At 47.1% G+C, this 19179-nt stretch overlaps 1 protein-coding gene across 4 annotated transcripts in view; it reads left to right on the top strand.

Annotated features, from left to right (window-relative positions):
- The window catches only part of WHRN (whirlin), a 79050-nt gene that overhangs the window by 10355 nt on the left and 49516 nt on the right, over positions 1 to 19179 (top strand). For all 4 annotated transcript variants that reach the window (XM_016152579.2, XM_016152589.2, XM_016152599.2 and 1 more), the window contains exon 2: positions 14399 to 14617. In XM_016152579.2, coding sequence (XP_016008065.2) covers positions 14399 to 14617 — 219 coding nt within the window. The remainder of the gene's footprint in view (positions 1 to 14398; positions 14618 to 19179) is intronic.

Here is a 19179-nt window from a genome sequence, read left to right on the forward strand (position 1 = left end):
AAGCTATTTTCAGAACCCATTAGAGCAATTAATGCAGGTGGAAGTGGTGATTTGAGAACATGGGCATCTGCACTTAAAAAAAAAGCCCTGTAATTTATTTGAACCACATTTGAAATGGCGTGTTAGGCTTCATTACGAAGTTTCTGATTAAGAAAAGAAGAGCGGTCCTTCAGAAATTACCCTCCCGTGTAAAAGTCTTGGGGAGAGGGGAGGTTCTTCTAGACCCAGATGGAAGGTGTGGTGTCTTTTGTTGTGTCTGGATTCAGTGCGACCTTTATCCTTTTCTCCATCTTTCTATTTTTGCCTCCCTCCTCTTTCTCCTTGGGGCCCCAAGCCTTTCTCGGATTTCTCCCAACTCTCCTGAATCCTCTCCCGCGTTCGAGAGTCTTTCCAGACCTGAGATTGTAAGCCTATTGGGAAGGTCGGGATGTTCAGATGGCCCTCAAATTCCTTCCTCCCTGTGCCTGAGTGTGTCTTCACCCATCCCCTAGCCCTTACTGTCCGTGAGTAGGCTCTGTGCCTCTTTTTCGTGTCCTTATTTATTTATTTATTTATTCTTATTTCTGTATTCAGCTCTTCTCCAGTATCGAGAATGCCCTTTATTTGTACTGGATCCTGGTTCAGTGCCGACCTCTCCTCTCACCTTCCCGTCGTGGTCGCGTCCCACATTAGCAACCTTAACCTGCTCCTCTTCTCCACGGTCTCCCGTTGGGGATGTGGTGAGGTTAGACCCTCTAGGCTCGATCTCTCCCCAGCGCTTCACCGACCACACTTACCCGCTCCCCACCATCGCCACTTCAAATAGCTCTGTCGGTCTCCTCACCGTTTCTCTGTCTCCCCTCTTGCTCATCTGCCCACCCGTCCTTTCAGCATCCTGGAGTCAGGGCTAACATTCTAAATTTGTATCTGATCCAACCATGCCCTGCTTATTCGTGCCTTGTACTGGACCTGGAGGCCTGCAAGGCAGAGGCTGAGTCCCTTAACTTGTCCTTTGGGCTGCTCGTAACCTATCTGATCCCCGTTTAGCTACACACTGGCCTTCCGGTCCACACTTGGCCAGACAAATAACACACCATTCTGTGAAACGAGGCTTTATTTTTCTCCACCTGTAGATACCTGCAGCCCCAGTGGGCCAGGCCCCAAAGTATCCTGCTAGCAGAACTGCCCTCATACCCACAGATGGGGACAGCTGGGAACCTTTTCTTCCCCTCAGTTCCTTCAGTGTGGCGGCCTGCTTCAACTGTCATGACGCAGATACTATATGTCCTCGTGTTTTCTTGGGTTACTCCTTGTTCAGTAATAACCTTTGCATTGAGCCGGACACTGTTTTCAGTCCTCGGTGTAAACTCGTTTAAACCTCTCGACAGCCCTATCAGGTTGGAGGTCGGTACCACTTTTACCGCTTCATTTTGCAAACTCAAAAAGAGTTTGTCACTTGCCCGTTGTCACAAAAATGGAAAGTGGCAGAGGTTTTGTTGACTTGAGGGAATGTGTTCATCACCCCAACACCAGAGAGAGGGGACATCCTACGATACTTGAGCCCGGGCCCTGGAGCCAGACGCTCTGGGTTTGAAGCCCTGATCTGCCACTTTGTACCCGTGGAAACTTGAACAAATTTCTTAACCCCTCCAGTTCTGAGATTCTTTTTCAATAAAATCGTAAGGAAAATAGTAGTCAAATGACAGGCAAGTTACTTTTAATTTCTTCATCTCTAAAGTGGGAATACTGATGACCATATAGGGAATGTGTTAAAGCACTGGGTGCTTCTATTAACGTGAACATTTAATGATTACCACTGTGTTGGGGTCTGTTTTCCTCCCAGATGATGCTATACCTGGTTTAAAATCCATAACACACAAGATGCTTACAAGTTTATGATACCGAGCACACTAATAAATACCACCTGGGAGGGTCTTTGTGCCACCAGGAGCTCCGCTTGGGCTTCTCGTGACCCCTCCCTCGCCACCAACTCTTTACCACGGCCCATGGGGAGGGGAAGCTGAGCATCAGGAGGGACCAGTGGCCAGCCACCAGCACACAGGTGGGAGATTGCAGGACCGGGATTCGAACCCAGTCTTCCTGCCTCCAAAGCTCATTGCCTCTGCTCTCGACTGCTCCTCATCAAGAGGTTGGGTGTGCAGCCCAGGGCAGTGCTGGCCAGAGCCAGGGTTCAGTAAATGTCTTTCCTGATTTTCGTCTTCATGGAAATGGTTTTGCAGCCATTTGACAAGAAGAGCCACAAGGAACCAGTCAACCCAGGCCACGGCCGCCCTGCTCTTTCCCGCGCAAGCTCAATGCATCTTATTGACTAGACTTTAGGGACAGAGGCGGCACTGGGCACTCTTCGCCTCTTTTTTTCCTTCTCTCTTATCTCTTTCATCATGCTTCGACCTTTGTCAGGATTTTATTTTGTACGTTTTCTGTGGAAATTCCCTAAATAGATAACTGTGACCTCAGCTCAACCCCCATTAGGCTAAACCCAAAGCTTATGAAATCATCTAATTGAATGGTGGAGTCTGAATCTGTCTACACTGTCTGTTGTTTGGGCAGGATGAAGACAGGGTCTCCTGGGCCTTGTGTAAAAGGCTGGTGGTCATCAACCCCATCACAGACTGGACAAATAAAGGGCCATATTGTCTGCGTTATAAGGAACATGAGGAGTCGAGGAGTCAGCTTGGACTTTTAAAATAAAATGTATGCTCGTGTTTTAATTACTTAAGACACATAAGTTCAATTTAGAAAACTTAGAAACCTCAGAAAAACACAAAGGAAACAAAAATCATAGATAACTTCCTCCACCCAGAAATGATCACTATTGGTAATTTGATTCCTTCCTGTCTTTTCTAGTCTCCCGTGCACCTGAAAGTGTGAAGTCATAGTGAGAATTTTCTACAAAACTGCCATTCTGAATGTAGTTACGAAGTCTGCTTCTTTCATCAAATAGTGTGTTGTGACTATTTTCCCACTTCGATAAATGTTTTCAGAATGATTTTTAATGATTGCGTAATGTATCATAGCAAAGAGGTACGTGATTTCTTTAACAAATTTCTTCTTGTTGGACAGCTTGGTCTTTTAATATGATTCATATTGCTACTTTACACGTCCTTCACATTAAGTGCTAAGCACGTTTCTGGTCATTCCTTGGGCTCTCTTTCTACAGGTGGCATTGGCTCAGGGGATGGATGGGATTTTAAGGCTTTGATAGCTGTTGCCAAATGGTTCTTGGGGAACTTGTTTTTTTCACAGTCCCTCCTACCAACATTAGCAGTGTGTGAGATGCCTCATTTTTTCCCGGCCTTGCCAGCACTGGATATTATATATTTTTTCCATTTTTGCCAATCTGATAGACTAAAAAGTATCTTACTTTAATTTGTATGACTTATATAGTAAAGTCGAACTCCTTTGCATGTTTATTGTTCATATAGCTGTATGTATTAAATGTAATGTATAAAATATATAACATCTATAATATTGTACATTATATACACCATTATATACATGTATAATGTCTATCATATCTATAACATATTTATTTATTTTCAGTGTATAAACTTATCGATGTCTTACACCTATTTAATCATAGGAGTTTTACATTTCCATGTCATCAAATCTGTCAGTCATTTTCTTTGTCATGTCTGCCAAGTAGTTGTTAGGAGATGGTTGATTCATTGACTCTTCAGTCTGAGGGTAAGTTAAATTGGAAGCGTCTTCCCTTGTTAACTAAGAATACACCAGAGATGACAAGGGACAAGAATGTAAAGAGTTGGCAAGGAGAAACAAACACCCCAACCATGTAGCCACTCGTGGACCGAGAAAATGATACTGATACGTATAGATCTTCCTGATGGATGGTCGTGCCGTAGGCATTGATTCTAGGCAACGAAACACTCTATTGCAACCCCATTGAGGTTTATCTTGAATGATTATATTTATGACTCCCAGAATCTTGTTAGTTTTTCCCTAAAGAAAAAAAGAAAAGAATAAAGAGATGAAATTTAAAAGAACATTCGTAAAGGCATTTACTTAAATTATGAGAGACTGAAAGCCAGGCTTAGTGGATAATTGAAGAATTGCATTAAAAAGGAATCAATATCTGGAATCTGCTCTGTCCTCATCTGGTGAGTTATTTTGCAAAGGGATGGTGACTGTCTTGCAAATTTCTCATACCATTATCCCCAAGGACAACGTTATTTCCCTCTCTTTGATCCTTCCTTGGTTTTCCTTTTAGCATAGTCTTAACTCACCAAGACGTTTAGGAGCAAAGATACTGGAGAGCAGGAGCTTTAAAATGTCAGGTCCCTGTTTCAGCCTCTGGGATCCTGGCGTTGCCAGCAGTGGAGAAAATGTTTCTTTCTGTATCTTCACACTGAGTCTTTGGAGAAGGTCAAACTCATAAAGAAAAGAGAGTGGAGGGAATAAACAGTTGACTTTTCAAAAAATCTACTTTGTAAGGCCCAAATTAAATGCAAATTTAAACAGCATTAAAGAAAACTGAAAAGGGGAAAAGAAGACACCGATACTTCCCACCCCTGGCTTCCCACCCCTGGCTTCCCACCCCTGGCTTCCCACCCCTGGCCGTCTCCCTGGCTTTTATCCCTGCGCATGCACATTTCCTCAGTGGTTTAATCATCTGCGTCTGTTGGTCTTTGCTTTGTACTTATGCTGTTGGGTTGTTTCATGATCCTTCTGTTGAGCTGCCTTTCAGATAAGGGGTCTTGGATGGGCTCACACAGCTGCTGTCCAGTCCAATTGATTGTCCCCAGGGAGCAGCAGCTTAAGGAGGTGGGGTGTCTACAAAGAGCCAGAGCAGATGGGCTACTTCGTGGCACAGCTTTCCCCCAGATCCTGGCCCCCTGATGGGCACACGGATGGCAGGGGCTTCACAATGAAGCCGCCATGCTTTAAGATACAGTGAGTTCTTACCACACCACTACCTGCTATGTCAACATTCCAGAAGAATAGAGACTAACACATTTTAGACTTTTGTTTAAGGGAATGTTTACAAATGACATGTGTTCTTAGACCAAAGTCAACAGCAACTCCTGGGGAGTGGAGGGTGACAGGTAGGATAAGAAAGCAGAGTTGTTATCCAAGTGTTCCTGGAAAGTATCTCTGCCTCAAACTCCTTGTGCAAGGTATCTAATCTTTGAGACTTTAGCATCCATTTATCCACTTGACAGTTGTTTTATTGAGTACCTCTTTTGTGACTGGTGTGATTTAACATCCTCTTTAAACTCTATATAACCTATTTACCTATTGTTTATGTGTTTGTAATTAGTATTCCTTCCCACCTCGAAAATAATTGAGTGACTTACCCTAAACAGCAAATCATGAAAAAAGGCGGAGAGATCAAAAATCATTTTGGAAAAACAGAGAGAGAGAGAGAATGTGTATGCATGTGTATTGCCTTTAATATGAATAGTATTTTATATTTAAATGGAATCGTGAGCTTCCTAGCAATCAAGACAGAAAGGGCAACTACTACATTATTAGATTCTACAAAAGAACTTACTGCCATTTCAGGAGAGGTGTTATTCCTCATTGGTGTTCAGTTTCAAGAGGAAGGTGGTCAATTTCATGGGGGGGAAGGCAATTTCAATTGCATTTCTTAATTGTTTCTCATTTTATGTGGCATCACCCACAATCCACCTTTCATATTGATTAATACATCTGTGACCAAACCAGAAGTTTTCTGCCTTCTCTATTTGTTCAGAAAGATGTGAATAAAATAATCACTCGTATAGGTATGTTGAGATATGTTCTTCCGGGGACCGGGAGGAGCATGTCCAAATAACTTGGAGCACTTGAGATTATAAGAAAGGCCTGGTGACAGGGGCAGAAAACAAGGCTGGCCAAGCAGCAGAGCCAGCTGCACAGGCCTGAGATGCACTGCGGAGGAGTTTTCATTTTCCATCAGAAGCAATGGAGAGTTTGGGGCAAGGAAGGGACAGGATCTGCTTGCGTTTTGAAAGGATGTGCTGACTGCCCTGCAGAGACTGATTTTAGAGGCTGTGAGAGGAGGCTGGAAAGCTGTTGCAGTTAGTGGCCCCTGTAAGAGGTAATTAACACAGATAAGAACATGATGCAGAGGAAAGGAGCTCTGAAGACAGGGAGCTAATTAGGGCTTTACTTTCTCATGACATTAAAATATGCCACTGGGGCAGAGAGCCCACATCACCAACTCCTGTCTTCCCTCGAAATGGAGCTGAATGGGGAGGGTTTTTCCAGCTCATGTAAGCGCACTTGGCACCAGCTAAGGGTTCAGGACTTCAAGGTCTCTCGCTTGTTCACAGCCCATAAATCCCACATCCCCTCTTCAGATGCTCTCCTTGTCCATCTTGTGAGCCCACGACATAGGGTTGGCTTTGTATTATCTGAACCCCTTTGAACTGCTAGTTAAAGAGGCACAAGTTTGGAGAGTCCGGGATTCAAATCTAAGCCCAGCCTCCTCATCCTCTCTGTGACCTTGCATAAGACACTCTGCCACCTAGAGTCTCTTTTTCCTCATCTGTGCTTTGGGAAGAGCCAACCAAGTGGTCATCACTATAATGTTGCTATTATCAATAATATTAACTACCCGTTGCTGAGTATCTACTATGCACCAAGCCCAGGGCAAGATACTTTGTGTCCATTATCTAGTGCAGGCCTCATTTTGTCTGCATGAGCATCCCCTAAGGGCAGGCATTAATCACTCCAGTTAACAGGTGAGAAAGCTGAGGCACAGAGGGCTTAAGTAACTTGTCTTAAAGTCTCATAGCTAGGAAGAGGTGGAACTTTTTTGGGGAATGGCTTTCTAGTGAATATACTTTCCACTGAAAAACTCTCAGGGGTTTCCCAGCTTAAGAGTCCTCCCCAGATGACGTTGGAAGACAGGGCCAAGATCTTCCTTCCTAAACTGGGAGCTTTCCGGAGCCTGTGGAAGGAAGCACGAAGGAGGGCAGATCCCTGCACCTGAGTGACTCTGCTTTGGGAAAAGGTCCTTGGAAAGTCCCCTTTGGAAAGTCAGACCTATAGGCCCAGATGTCATAGTGCTGCCCGCTGTAGGTGGTGGTTGTAGAAATTACGACAGGGAGGGACATGGTTGTGTGAGAAAAAACACTGCCCACTGGCTCAGCATTTCCACCTTTCTCTGATCTGGAGAGTTAGATGCACGTGTGCTCCAAGATGCACATAGAAGCGTGTCGTTACGGCGTTGTTTGTGTTGGCAATAAAACGAGAAACGACCTAAATGTCCAGCAGTGGGGGAGTGGGGATTAACTGGCACTGCGTCTCTCTCTGCCAGGGAATACTATATAATGCGGAAAGAAATGTGCTCGATGTCATCGAACTGACGAGGAAATGTCCTCGGAATACATTTTTATAGTTGAAAAACTGTCAGTGAAAATGTTAAGCATGAGTCAGTTTATGGAAACAAAATAGACAATGGTTTTGTATATGTACATCCATATGTTTACAAAATAAACAGAACGAGTAGGAAGGACAGACATCAAAATGTAGCAGTGGTTACCGTGGATGGTGGGTTGGGAATTCCACTCTTGAGTTCTCTATAATAATAATTCCTGACCCTTGTAGCTCTTACCTATGTTCCAGGCCCTAAACACTTTACATATATTAACTAATTTAATCCTCACAACCACCCCATGAGATAATACCACTATTATCCTATGTTATGCCTGGGAAACTGGGGCACAGACAGGTTAAGTAACTTGCCCAGGTTGCTGTTGGCAGGTGGCAGAGCTGGGGTGGGAACCCCTGCAGGCTGGCTCCAGGGCCGTAGCTCTCAACCTCTCCCTCTTCTGCTTCTCTCTCCAAATTCCACGTGAGTCCGAGGTGCGCATGCTCACACAGTGTGGGGAAGCACGGCGCGGTGACCCGGGGCTGCCTGAGCCCTAGTCTAGTGCACTGCTCTTTCTGCGGCCCATTTGAACAGGTTCCTGGGGGCTGCCTGGCTTATAGAAAGCTCAATAAATATCTTGTTAAACGAATGAATGAATGAATGAATGAGTGGATAAGGGAGTGGATGAGAAGGAACAGGGAGAGGCTATAACGATAGAACATGCAAAGTGCCTCAAGGAACTTAGAGACAGGAAGTGTGAAGTTGATTCAGAAGCTATGGTCTGCATGGCAACAAATTCAGAGAAGTGTGCTGGGTGCTCTTGGAGAAGGAGAGTCTGTTACAATCTAGAAAGGCTTCCTGGAGGTGGTGGGAGAAGGGCTAAATATCAGAGGTGGGACAGATATGAAGAAGTGTGGATTAAAGAAAGAAGGATGTTTATGAAGATGAGGAAAGTTGGGAGAGAGAATTTACAATTGCCCATTTAGTTGCGTCCATAAGAATTAGAGATCTAGAGAGTTTCTAGGGCTTGTGCTTAGGAGAAGGAGCTGGCAGACTCAAGAAAGAAATTCATATGCATTTATGTTCCAGTTTCATTTTTTAACTTAATTTTTCAATTATAGCTGACATACAACATTATATTAGTCTCAGGTGTACGACACAGCGATTAGACATTACATACCTTATGAAGTGATCACATGATAAATCTCTAACCACCTGGCACCATACACCGTTATTGCAATATTATTGACTGTGTTCCCAATACTTTACATCCCCATGACTATTTTTATAACTGGCAATTGTACTTCTTAATCCCTTTTTCATCCACCCCCCAACCTGTCTCCCATCTGGTGACCGTCGGTTTGTTCTTTGTATCTATGAGATTGTTTTGTTTGTTTGTTTATTTTGTTTTTTAGATTCCACGTATAAGCGAAATCACATGGTATTTGTCATTCTCTGTCTGACTTATTTCACTCAGCATCATACCCTCAGGGTCCATCCATGTTGTCACAAATGGCCAGATTTCATTCCTCTTTGTGGCCTAATAATATGCCATTGTATATATGCACCACTTCTCTATCCTTTCATCTATCGATGGACATTTAGGTTGCTTCCATACCTTGGCTGTTGTGAAAAATGCACAGGAGTTGCATTTTAATTGCAGAAACTGGCAGAGAGAGGTTAGGTAATTTGCTTTATGTCAGACAGCAAGTCAGTAGCAGAGACAGGGTTGGTAGCCAGTGAGTCTGGACCCAAAGCGCCACCTAGGCAAGGTGGGGACGGGAAGAGTGGGCACGCATCATCCTGTCCTCTCTTCCTAATCACTAACCTGGGTCTCAGACCAGCTTCCCCTCCTGAGGTTGAGAATCTGTCTCTGTTTTCAAGAAGAGACAAGCTTGTTCCTCAAGGTTTGTGTCCTAAAACAAGCCGAATGACTCACCATTATCTATCTTTACTCAGGACTTTTCCAGTCTGCTTTCTTGGTACATGCCCCAGTAGTCTGGTAATCATGCAGACTTGTGGTCCACTTCGTGCTCGCGCTTTGGTGCGTGTTTTTGAACAAGGAGCATATGCACACCTGCCGTGTTAACACACACCCACCAGTCCCTTCACACTGTAGCCTTCTCCAGTCTATTTCTCAGTCCTCTGCTAAGCCGAGAATCACATCAACCTGGTCTACGATTTGGGGGTTTCAGAGTCAGCTCTGAAGAGCTGAATGAGGCAGATTTGCTTCCTAAGAGCATTAATCCAAGTGGCAAGTTGTTAACTTTGAAGACATACACATATAATTTACATTTCCGTAATCATAACACGCTGCCTGAATCGTCATCTGGTGATGGATAATATCTTAGCCATGCCATCTGCCCGGTCAGATGGAGATTTCTCCGATCTGACTTGGTGGAATGCAGGCAAGCCCCTAGGTCGAGTTTCACCAGTAAACACATGATAAAAAGCATGGGAGCATAGCATCTGATGACTGCTCTGCTTGCAATAGACTCTCCCTAGATTTCGTGGGGTTTTTTTAGCCGTAGCTCGTTGAATTCTTAAGCGATAGGCACTGTGTTGATAGGGCTCCTCTACTTAAGAGAGAGTGGAATTATGATCTTCATTTTACAGGAGAGAAACGAAAAGATTCAGTAACTTGTGTGAGGTGGCACAGCTACTAAGCAATTAATGCAGGAGACTGGCTGATTCTGCAGGTTGCCACAGCGGGAGAGGGGTGTAGTTGACAGTCATCAACATGCACAGGCAGAGCACGCAGGTTCCTTTAAGGTGGAGGTTGGATGTGGTTTATCAGCCCCATTGGAGGGGTGTCTCCCTACCCTCAGGTCTTTTAGAAGGTCCTCCACTGCTGATAATAGTACAGAGTTGGGGTGTACATCCTGCCACACCTTGAGATGCTCCATCCTTCCTTCTGGTATTTTCTTAAACTCTCTTGGCGCCACCCAAACGATATGGAAACTCAGAGCCCTCAGGCTCAAAATCTGGTTCATGGACCTGGTAGCAACCCAGCCAGTGCCCTGGGGAAACCTGAGGACTGTCACTCAGGCACAGCCCTCAGGACTGCCTAGAGTCTATGTCTGCATGCCACATGCATGCTGCAAGCCCCTGATCTCTGTGCTACCATGACCTGTGACCACTATGCGAGTCAATAAAGCCTTTCCTTCTAAATGCAGCCCAAACTAGAAGACATTGAAGTTTAACTTGGGGCAGGACCTCAGCAATCAGTGAGTTCAAACTGCTCACCGCCAGTTGGCAAAACCGAGGCCCAGGGAGAAGAGGCTATAGCCCCAGGTCATTCAGCAAACCAGTGGCACAATGGGAGGTAACTCAGTCACTGCTTCTCAGTCACTGCTTCTAGGGCAGAGCTCTAATTGCTCTACTGCCTGAGGCTGCTTGCTACAGAGCCTTGGAGACTCTCGCTCTGGTGAGAGAAGCCCTTAGTTCTTTTGAGAAAGGGGTGGCCTGGTGCACCTAACAGGGAGCAGGGACTGCATGATTCCTAGATGTCCTGAGCCTCAGGGATCAAGGTGGCCGTGGGAATCAGAGTGGAAAGCTGGTGGAAGGGTTAGTAGGGAAGCATGCATCAGCCAGCTCTCCTCAGGAATTTCCTTCTCCGTTCAGCGCCCCATTTAAAATAAACAAGTAGTTGTTTGTAAATATGGAGACAAAGGGACAATCAAGACGGGTAGAAACAGACTTGGTAGAACATCCCCAACCTTCATGCCTTTCCTTCATGAAACACACATTTTAGTTAAGTTAGAGAGTCGTGGATGGAGCCTTCGGCAGGGTTCTGATGGCTGCTGCACCAAGACCACATTCCGAGAGGCTGTCCCAGGAATCTTGGTTTTCTTCGGGCACGCTGCGAATAGGGCAGAAAAGTAAGGAAGACGGCAGTGGATCATGATATTCCTGCTCTCTAGTGTCCACTGAAAACCCACGTTTACCTCCAAACAAGCCAATATCAGAGATTCCGGAATGGTGCAAGCTTGCGTGGCTGTCAGATTTTCTGGTCCCACAGGCTTGTGATGGGGAGACCGAAGTGACGAGGGGGGAAGGGGCTGGCCCAGGACTGGCCTCCTATGTTCCCACCTCAGGTCCCCTTTTGTACAATATTGGAGGTGGGCAACGCGTGGGCGACTCGGTGACCTCCTGGGCCCTCTCCGGCGCCAACTCTCTGTGGTGTTCTCATCAAAGGCATTAACCTCCTCTCATTCTCAAGGTTGCTGCCTTCCTATTTATAGAACTGACCAAGAGAATTCCACTGTTGCCAGCAGTACAGAATACAAATCACGCTCTACAGCGTTCGTTTCATTCTCTTACTCGCTTTCTTTTTTAACTCCTTGGACAAAGCTTTTCTACACCTAGTTTCCTTTCTCAATGGGGACTCTCCAGGGAAAAGAGAAGGGTGGGGCTCTGCCAGTCGCTGAGCTCCTACTGTGTGCACAGGCTCTGGACTTCATGCACGTTATCTCATTTAATCCACAAGGCCCTGAGATGTGGGTACTCTCCTTTCACGCATGCTGCTTTGAGAGAGGAAGCGGCTGGCCCAAGGACTGTTGAGTGACAAGTGAAAGAAACGACTTAATTCCAGTCCTGCCTGAATCCCCAATCTATGTTCTTTTCACTTGCATGCCTCTGCTGCTAATTCTAGCATTCTTCCAGATCAAATGAGTAAGGGGGTTGAAGGACGATGCCTGTGGATGTTATAGTTTCTTTTGGGGCCGTATATTAAGTTTCTCACCCAATCAGACCAACTTAGCTTTTCTGAGGACCTACTGTGTGCCAGGGGAAGCCTTGCGTGTCACCAGGCTGTAAGTGCCATGAAGATATGCCCACTTTGTTCTCTCCAGGCCTGGCACACAGTAGGCCCTCAGTCAACCCTCGTCGAATGAATGGTGGGGCTCAGATTCACTGTGTCAAGGGAGGAAGCAGAGAAGTGGCGTGCCAGTTGGAACAGCACTGAGCAGCCAGCAGTGCCATCGTGGAGGAGGGAGCAGTGGGCAGGGGAAAGGGGTCGGGAAGATTGTACAGAGGGCTCGGTGGCCTCAGAGGCTTCTGCTGATACTGTTTGTGTCCTGAGACCCGCTTCCCACTCTGGCTTCCTCCATCCTGCATCTCAAACTCAACAGAAGTTTCTATTTTCCCAGCTGTTCTGTTGGGGGAGTCCCAGGGACTGCTGAAGGAATACTGTAAATGTTGCCCTTCTCATCTTCTCAAAAATCCTTTTTAAAAGCAGAATTTTGGAGAGCCGCCATCCTCTCATTACCCCTCTACTGGGAACTGGTATTTAGCCGTGGAATTGAGAGAGCAGTGCCTCCCGCTCACTCTTCCTTCTCCAGGAGAGGTTCGGATGTTAGCGTCCTCCTTTGACAGGCCCTTCTCAGCCAGGGCTCCCCATTCTCCTTGAATGCTCAGCCCTCAGCCCCTGTTTATGGAGAGTGTTGGGGAGTCAGTAATGAGTGTGCACTGGATTCAGGCAGGCTTGGGGAGACCAGAGAGCTAAGCACTCCTCTCCCCCTTTTAGGCATATTGTTGTTTTCTGATATCGAAAGCACTATACCCTCATTCTGGAACATTTGGAAAATAGTGAGAAACAGGAAGAACAAAATAATACCCACCCGTAATCCTGCCACCCAGCGAGAAACACTGCGGGCATCTTGGCGTGTTGCTCCTCAGGTTTTTGTTGTTTCTCTTTCTGTGTGATTTGTCTTTGAACACAACTGAGATTATACTGCAAGACATGATGTATATCCTTTTGACCCCACTTAACATTAAAATAGATCACATAGCCTTGGCATTACAAACTCCGAGTAATGATTTTAAAATGTGATTTTTAATGGCAGCATGAACTTTCATGTGTGTAAGTACGATCATTTGCTTAAGTGGCCCCCAGTTTTGGGGTGTGTTTGCTATCAATCCTAGTTGCTAAATGACTGTCTCTGGGGGGGTGGGGTGGGGGTGGGGAATGCTACATTTCAGCTACAGGTGCATTGTGGGAAAGCAATATGGCCGATCTCAGCTTCTTTCCTTGTGATTAGACCAGCTCCAGACTGGATAGTATAGAGTAAAGGGGGCACTGAATTCAAAGTTAGTTGCTATGTGAGAAGAACTCCTTACTAGCTATGTGGAGGCAATTGCCCTCGGTTTCTTCATCTGAACAATGGGTTTTCCTTCCACACAAGATTGGATGCCATGAGGATTTCAGGAGCTAAAGCATGTGAGGTGCAGAATGTCTGACACATACAGGTCCTTTATAAATGTTATGCTGTCTTTATTATGAAGGTTTTTATCTCTTGACTCTCTTGTATTTTACCGGGGTTGCCAAGACCACCCCCAGGTTCTTTGACACTAGAAGGGCTTACAGTTTCGGCACATAGTTGTGATCGTGACTAAGATCACAGTGAAAGGATACCTAGCAAAATGAGCAGAGGGGAAAGGTACGGAAGGCAAAGTCTGAAGGAAACCGGGTATGAGCTCCCAAGTCCTCCCCCTGTGCAGTCACACAGGATGAGTTTAGTTCCTCCAGCACTGAATTGTGACAATGCGTATGAAAGATTGTCTACCAGGGATGCTCATTAGAGACTCAGGGCTGAGGGTTTTTACTGGGGGCTGATCACATAGACACCTTCTGCCTGTACCCCCACATTCTAGATCTTCAGAAGGAGAGCAGGCGTTCAGCATACACTGTATCGTTTATCCAGGTGACCTGGGCATGGCAAGCCACCTGTGTCAGTCGTGGATCGGTTGGAATATTCAGAATGCAAGTTCCCAGATGCCAGCCAAGCAGACCTTCCTAAGGACGCAGTCTCAGGCCTGCTGTCAGCTCTCCTCTGCACAGCTATGCTAAGAGACCGTATTTCTAGTGTTTGGACTACTTCAAGAGAAGGGTGGGACAGATGTCCCCGTTTCCATAGGACAAAATGAGTGCTAGAAAGGAAAGGGACTTCGAGACCGGCCTCTTCCTCCATGTGTGGGCGCCGAGAGGAAGCACATTCCGGGTAGTGGGAGAGTGTCCCTCACTGGCCCCTTCCTGCTAATCCTGTATCCCTCTCTCTCTAGGTTCTCAAGGGCTCCAAGAAGCTGGTGCTGTCGGTGTACTCGGCGGGGCGCATCCCTGGGGGCTATGTCACCAACCACATCTACACCTGGGTGGACCCGCAAGGCCGCAGCATCTCCCCACCCTCGGGCCTACCCCAGCCCCATGGCAGCGCCCTGAGGCAGCGTGAGGGGGACCGGAGGAGCACCCTGCACCTCCTACAAGGCGGGGATGAGAAAAAGGTGAGCTACCCAGCTTCTGTCCTTGGCCTCAGCAGGCCCACCTGAGGCGGAGAGCTGGTGCTGGAGACTGGCCCACACGGCCCCATTCTTCTCGCGAAAGCCAGAACAGGGACGTTTCGAGAGGCTGTAAGGAGGGTCTTGGTTCCATCCGGGCTCCGTTCTTTTTTTTTTTGGCCTGTGCAGGCTGTATTGCAAGCTGCTGCAGCAAAATTGCCCAGACTAGGATTTAAATAAGAGCAGCTATCGCTCCCGTCATGGCAGAGTAGAGGGGACAGTGTAGGCTGGTGGGGCATCTCCACGCCACATCTCATTCGGGGACCCGGATTCCCTCCAATACCTTCCTCTAGGAAACTGCCCCCTTCTGATGGCAGAAGCTTGGCCAGCCAGGTCCCCATCCGGCCCCTAGAGTGGAAGGGGAAGGAGAGAACTCAGTGCTTCTCTTTAGAGAGGATTTAACCTCTCAGCAGTCCAGATCCGGATGCATGGCCACACTCAGCTACCAGGACTTCGTGCTCTGTAGGGAGGCTTTCGCAGCGCTGGTCTTGGGTTGTAAAGAGCAGACACTGGTCCTAGTCACATTCCACAAAGTGGAAATTTACCAGCAGGGTGTGGGCAGTTCCAAAATTGAAGCTGAGGCACTCCGGGTAACGCTTCCAGGAGGCAAGGGATCTCCACCGTTTCAGTTCTCTGCGTTCTTTCCCTCAAAATTCATATTCCAGGGGGGAGCACCTGGCCAGTGGGAAGCGCTGGGCACTTTGACCGATGGAACTACTGTAGCTGGTGGGAAAGGGTTTGTTGCCAAAGCACCACGGGATGTTGGACCTTGAAGAAGAGAGACGGAGGCATCAACAGATGCCCTTTCCAGGGCCCTCCTCTCCCCGGACCATGACAGTCTCCTAAAATATTTTTAAAAGGACTGAGAGATGGTCCCCCTGATGTTTTAAACCCTACTCTGGGCTCCGTTTGCATTGCACCTCATGGTTGCTCCTAGGACCAAGAATATGATTCTGCAAGCCGCTCTCTCGTGTTTTAGGACCTTGGCACTGATGGCCCGAGGCTACACAACTTGGGGCTCTGGGCCAAACTCTGGAGACTTTCTTAGCTTTCTTTTCCTGTCTTATAAGACCGTAACATTTATTTCACGTGTTTTGTGTTCAAACGTCAATATGCAGGGAGGGGCAGAGATAGCAGCAGGTTCTATGCCAGGAGAGAGGCAGCGAGGTAACCAGTTGGTACAAACTGCCAGGCCACTTAGGCCAAGGCTGGGTGGTGGAGGCGCAGATTCATAGCCACCTTCCTGCCAAGGGACCTTGCTCTGTGGCAGTCTTGAGAAAGCAGCACTGTCTTGGCACTGAGTCATTACCAAGGCCGGTCTTCCAGGGTTGGACAGAAAACTTGCTTTGTCATTTTCTTGAACCCTTCCCTGTGTAGGGTGTGATCACAGACTAGTGATTATTGCTGGTGGAGAGCCGGCCAGGTGCTGGGCTCTGCTTACAGCATCTTTCTGGATCCTCATAGCTGCCCTGTGTGGTAGGCGTCCTTATCCACAGTTTACAGATGAGGGATCCGAGACTCAGAGAGCACTCAGGACCCATTCAGCAAGCCATCCTTACTTAGCGAGATCCTGTGGTGTGCCTGCCACTCTTACGGGATGTAGGAACAGAGAAATGGACAAAAAAGATGAGGCCCTGCTCTGGGGAAGCTTCCAGTGAGTTTGGAGATCATGGGAGGAGTGAGACAAGAATCCAGAAGTGAGCATAAGTGAGCAATGTCATTAAGGCGGTGAAGATTGGCAGAAGGAAATAAAATCAGGAGAGGGGACAGAGGGTGATGGGGAAGGAAGCACCGCTTCCAATGAGGTGGTCAGGAAGGGCATCTCTCAGGAGATGACTTCTGAGCCAAGCCCTCAAGAGGAAGAAGGAGCCACCATGTACCATTCCGGCGACTGAAAATCCCAGGCAGCAAGGGCGGCATGTGCAAAGTCCCCGATGTGGGAACAAACATGGCATCTTCAGGGCTTAGAGAGAAGGACCTTGTTGCTGGAATGGAGTGAGTGGGAGGGTTGGGAGGAGATAAGGTGACCTCTCGAGTTAGTTATTTAGGAATGCAGAAGGCAGAGGTTGAGAGAGGACCCAGAGACCTCAGGAGCCAGGAAATACCCCAGACCACCCACAGAGGCCCTCGCAGATCTCACAGCTCCAGATGGAAGCTTCTACCCTCCCCACCCCTATCCCTTTTCTTCCTGATACAACATAGAAACCCCCCTTTCCCTGTTGAGGAAGGGCATGAGGAAAATGTCTCTGGAACCTTCAATTCTGCTCCCTGGGCCTGATTCTCTTCTGTCCAGGAGGTTGGTCTTATCTTCTAATATTTCAGATTGCCGTGAGCAGACTCCCAGAGAGACTTCCCACGCCAAACTTCAAAAACCCTAACCCAGCCCCAGTGAGGACACACCCTCTAGGGAAGTGAGTTCTCAGGGCAATAATGACGCAAGACTCACACATATAGCAAAATTCTCCTTGAAGCCCCGCAGCTGTGCTCTGAAGCTAGTTCTGGTTTTGCAACCTTTCCAGTGATGCCCTTCTCCACGCTGAAGTGTGAGAACCGTCCCTTAAGGATGAAGGAAGGATCAGAAGGGAATCAGACCCATCCACTCTCAAGACAGCATCACATCCTCGGGAGAAGAAGGGCAGGGAGTCGTTGCTCATTGTTCCGGCTTCCCGCTCCGTGCTAACCCTCAGCCTCTATAGCCGTGATAAACTAGAATAGATTTGTGTGTGGGGTTAAATGGGATAGTGTCATTGTGGCAGGGAGGGTAAGACACTGGAGCCAGGCTGCCTGGGTTCAAATCCTGGCTCTGCCACTTACTAGCTGTGTGACTTTGGACAAGTTATATAACCTCTCTGAGTCTCAGTCTCATCCTCTCTAAAATGGAGACAATGATAAAGCCTACTCTCCCTGCCTCTGTATGAGCTCTGTGGTGGTAAGGATCTTGGTTTTGTGCTCTGATACACCCATAGTTCCTGGATCAGTGCTGGGCACAGCATAGGCGCTCAGTAAGTACTATTACATGAATGACTGAATCAAAATGAAAACACCTGACCGGTTTATGGTAGAGGCTCAATAAACATTTGCTGGGTTTGAAAATAAGTCCTATTTGATTGGACGTATATACGCACTGTTCTTTGCAAAGTTACAGAGATATAACTTGGAGGTTCCCATGACCCCCTCCTCGGGTTCAGTTAATTTGCTAGAGCTGCTCACAGAACTCAGGAAAGTGTTTAACAGTTTATTATAAAAAGGATAGGATAAAGAATACAGATGAACATCCAAATGGAAGACATGTGTAGGGTAAGGTATGTGGAAAGGGACTCGGAGCTTCCACACCCTCTCTGGGTGCCGCTCTCCCCGTACCTCCATGCTTCACCATCCCAAAAGCTGTCCCAACCCCATACTATTGGAATTTTTATGGAGGCTTCCTTATGTAGGCGTGATCGATTATTAACTCCACTTCCAGCCCCTCTCTCTTCTCTGAAAAATAGAGGCGGTGCTGAAAATTCAAGCTTATTATTATGGCTTGATCTTTCTGGCGGCCAGCCCCCATCCGGGAGCCATCCAGGAGCCAACCCAGAGTCACCTCGTTAGAACAAAAGATGCTCCTAGTGCTCTATTATTTAGAAATTTACAAGGGTTCCAGAAGCTCTGTGTCAGGGACAAAACCAAATATACATGTTTCTTATTATAAACCACCTGGTTTTAGAACTTCTTGACTGTGACCTTGGGAGAGTCACTTAACCTTGGGTGAGTCACTTAAATTCCCCTGTCCACGATTTGGAGATGGTCACAGCCACATGGGGAGATGGAAGCAGCCATGTAGGGCCGTTTCAAGGATTAATAATCAATCGTGTGTAAGCACGAAGCACGGTGCCTAGGATGTCGTAATTAGTTTTGATGACAGCCATCGTTTATCAGACGCCAGCTAGGTGATAGGTACCTTTTATATCTTTTTGCCCCAAAATGCTTATCGATGTCATCTCCTGGGGCTGCTCGCATCACTTCCTGGACAGGGTCAGGGTTCCAGGGCAAGGCAGGAAGGGGGAGGGCTGCACCTGCTCCTGGTAGGTTGCGCGATTTGTATTTCACTGATAGGGAAACTGAAAAACCAGAGAAGCAGTGAGCCTTGCCCAGAGTCGCCCCAGAGGAAAGGGCAGAAGGAGGATTTGAACTCAGGCCTATGGGAGTCAGTGTGGTGCGCTGGTTAAACACCTGGGCTCTGCCAGCTGTTGGCCATGTGACCTTGGCCACATCCTTTCATCCCTCCGGCCTCAGTTTTTTCATCGGGAAAATAAGAGAAACCGTAGAGGAGGAAAGAGATTTCAAAGACGTAATGTATGTGAAGTACCGGACAAAGGGCCTGGGATTTAGGAAGCACATTCAGTGACCAATTAATTTAGTGAGTTATGACTGCATTCATGTTATTAGCAGGAGTGGTATTCTTTTCACGGTGCTAGGCTTCTTCTCACAGCTTAGTGTCCTTTCGCATCGGTGAATTTTGTTTCCTG

The sequence above is a fragment of the Rousettus aegyptiacus genome, unplaced genomic scaffold (genome assembly GCF_014176215.1).
Source record: "Rousettus aegyptiacus isolate mRouAeg1 unplaced genomic scaffold, mRouAeg1.p scaffold_m13_p_3, whole genome shotgun sequence".
In the NCBI taxonomy this organism is placed as follows: domain Eukaryota; kingdom Metazoa; phylum Chordata; class Mammalia; order Chiroptera; family Pteropodidae; genus Rousettus; species Rousettus aegyptiacus.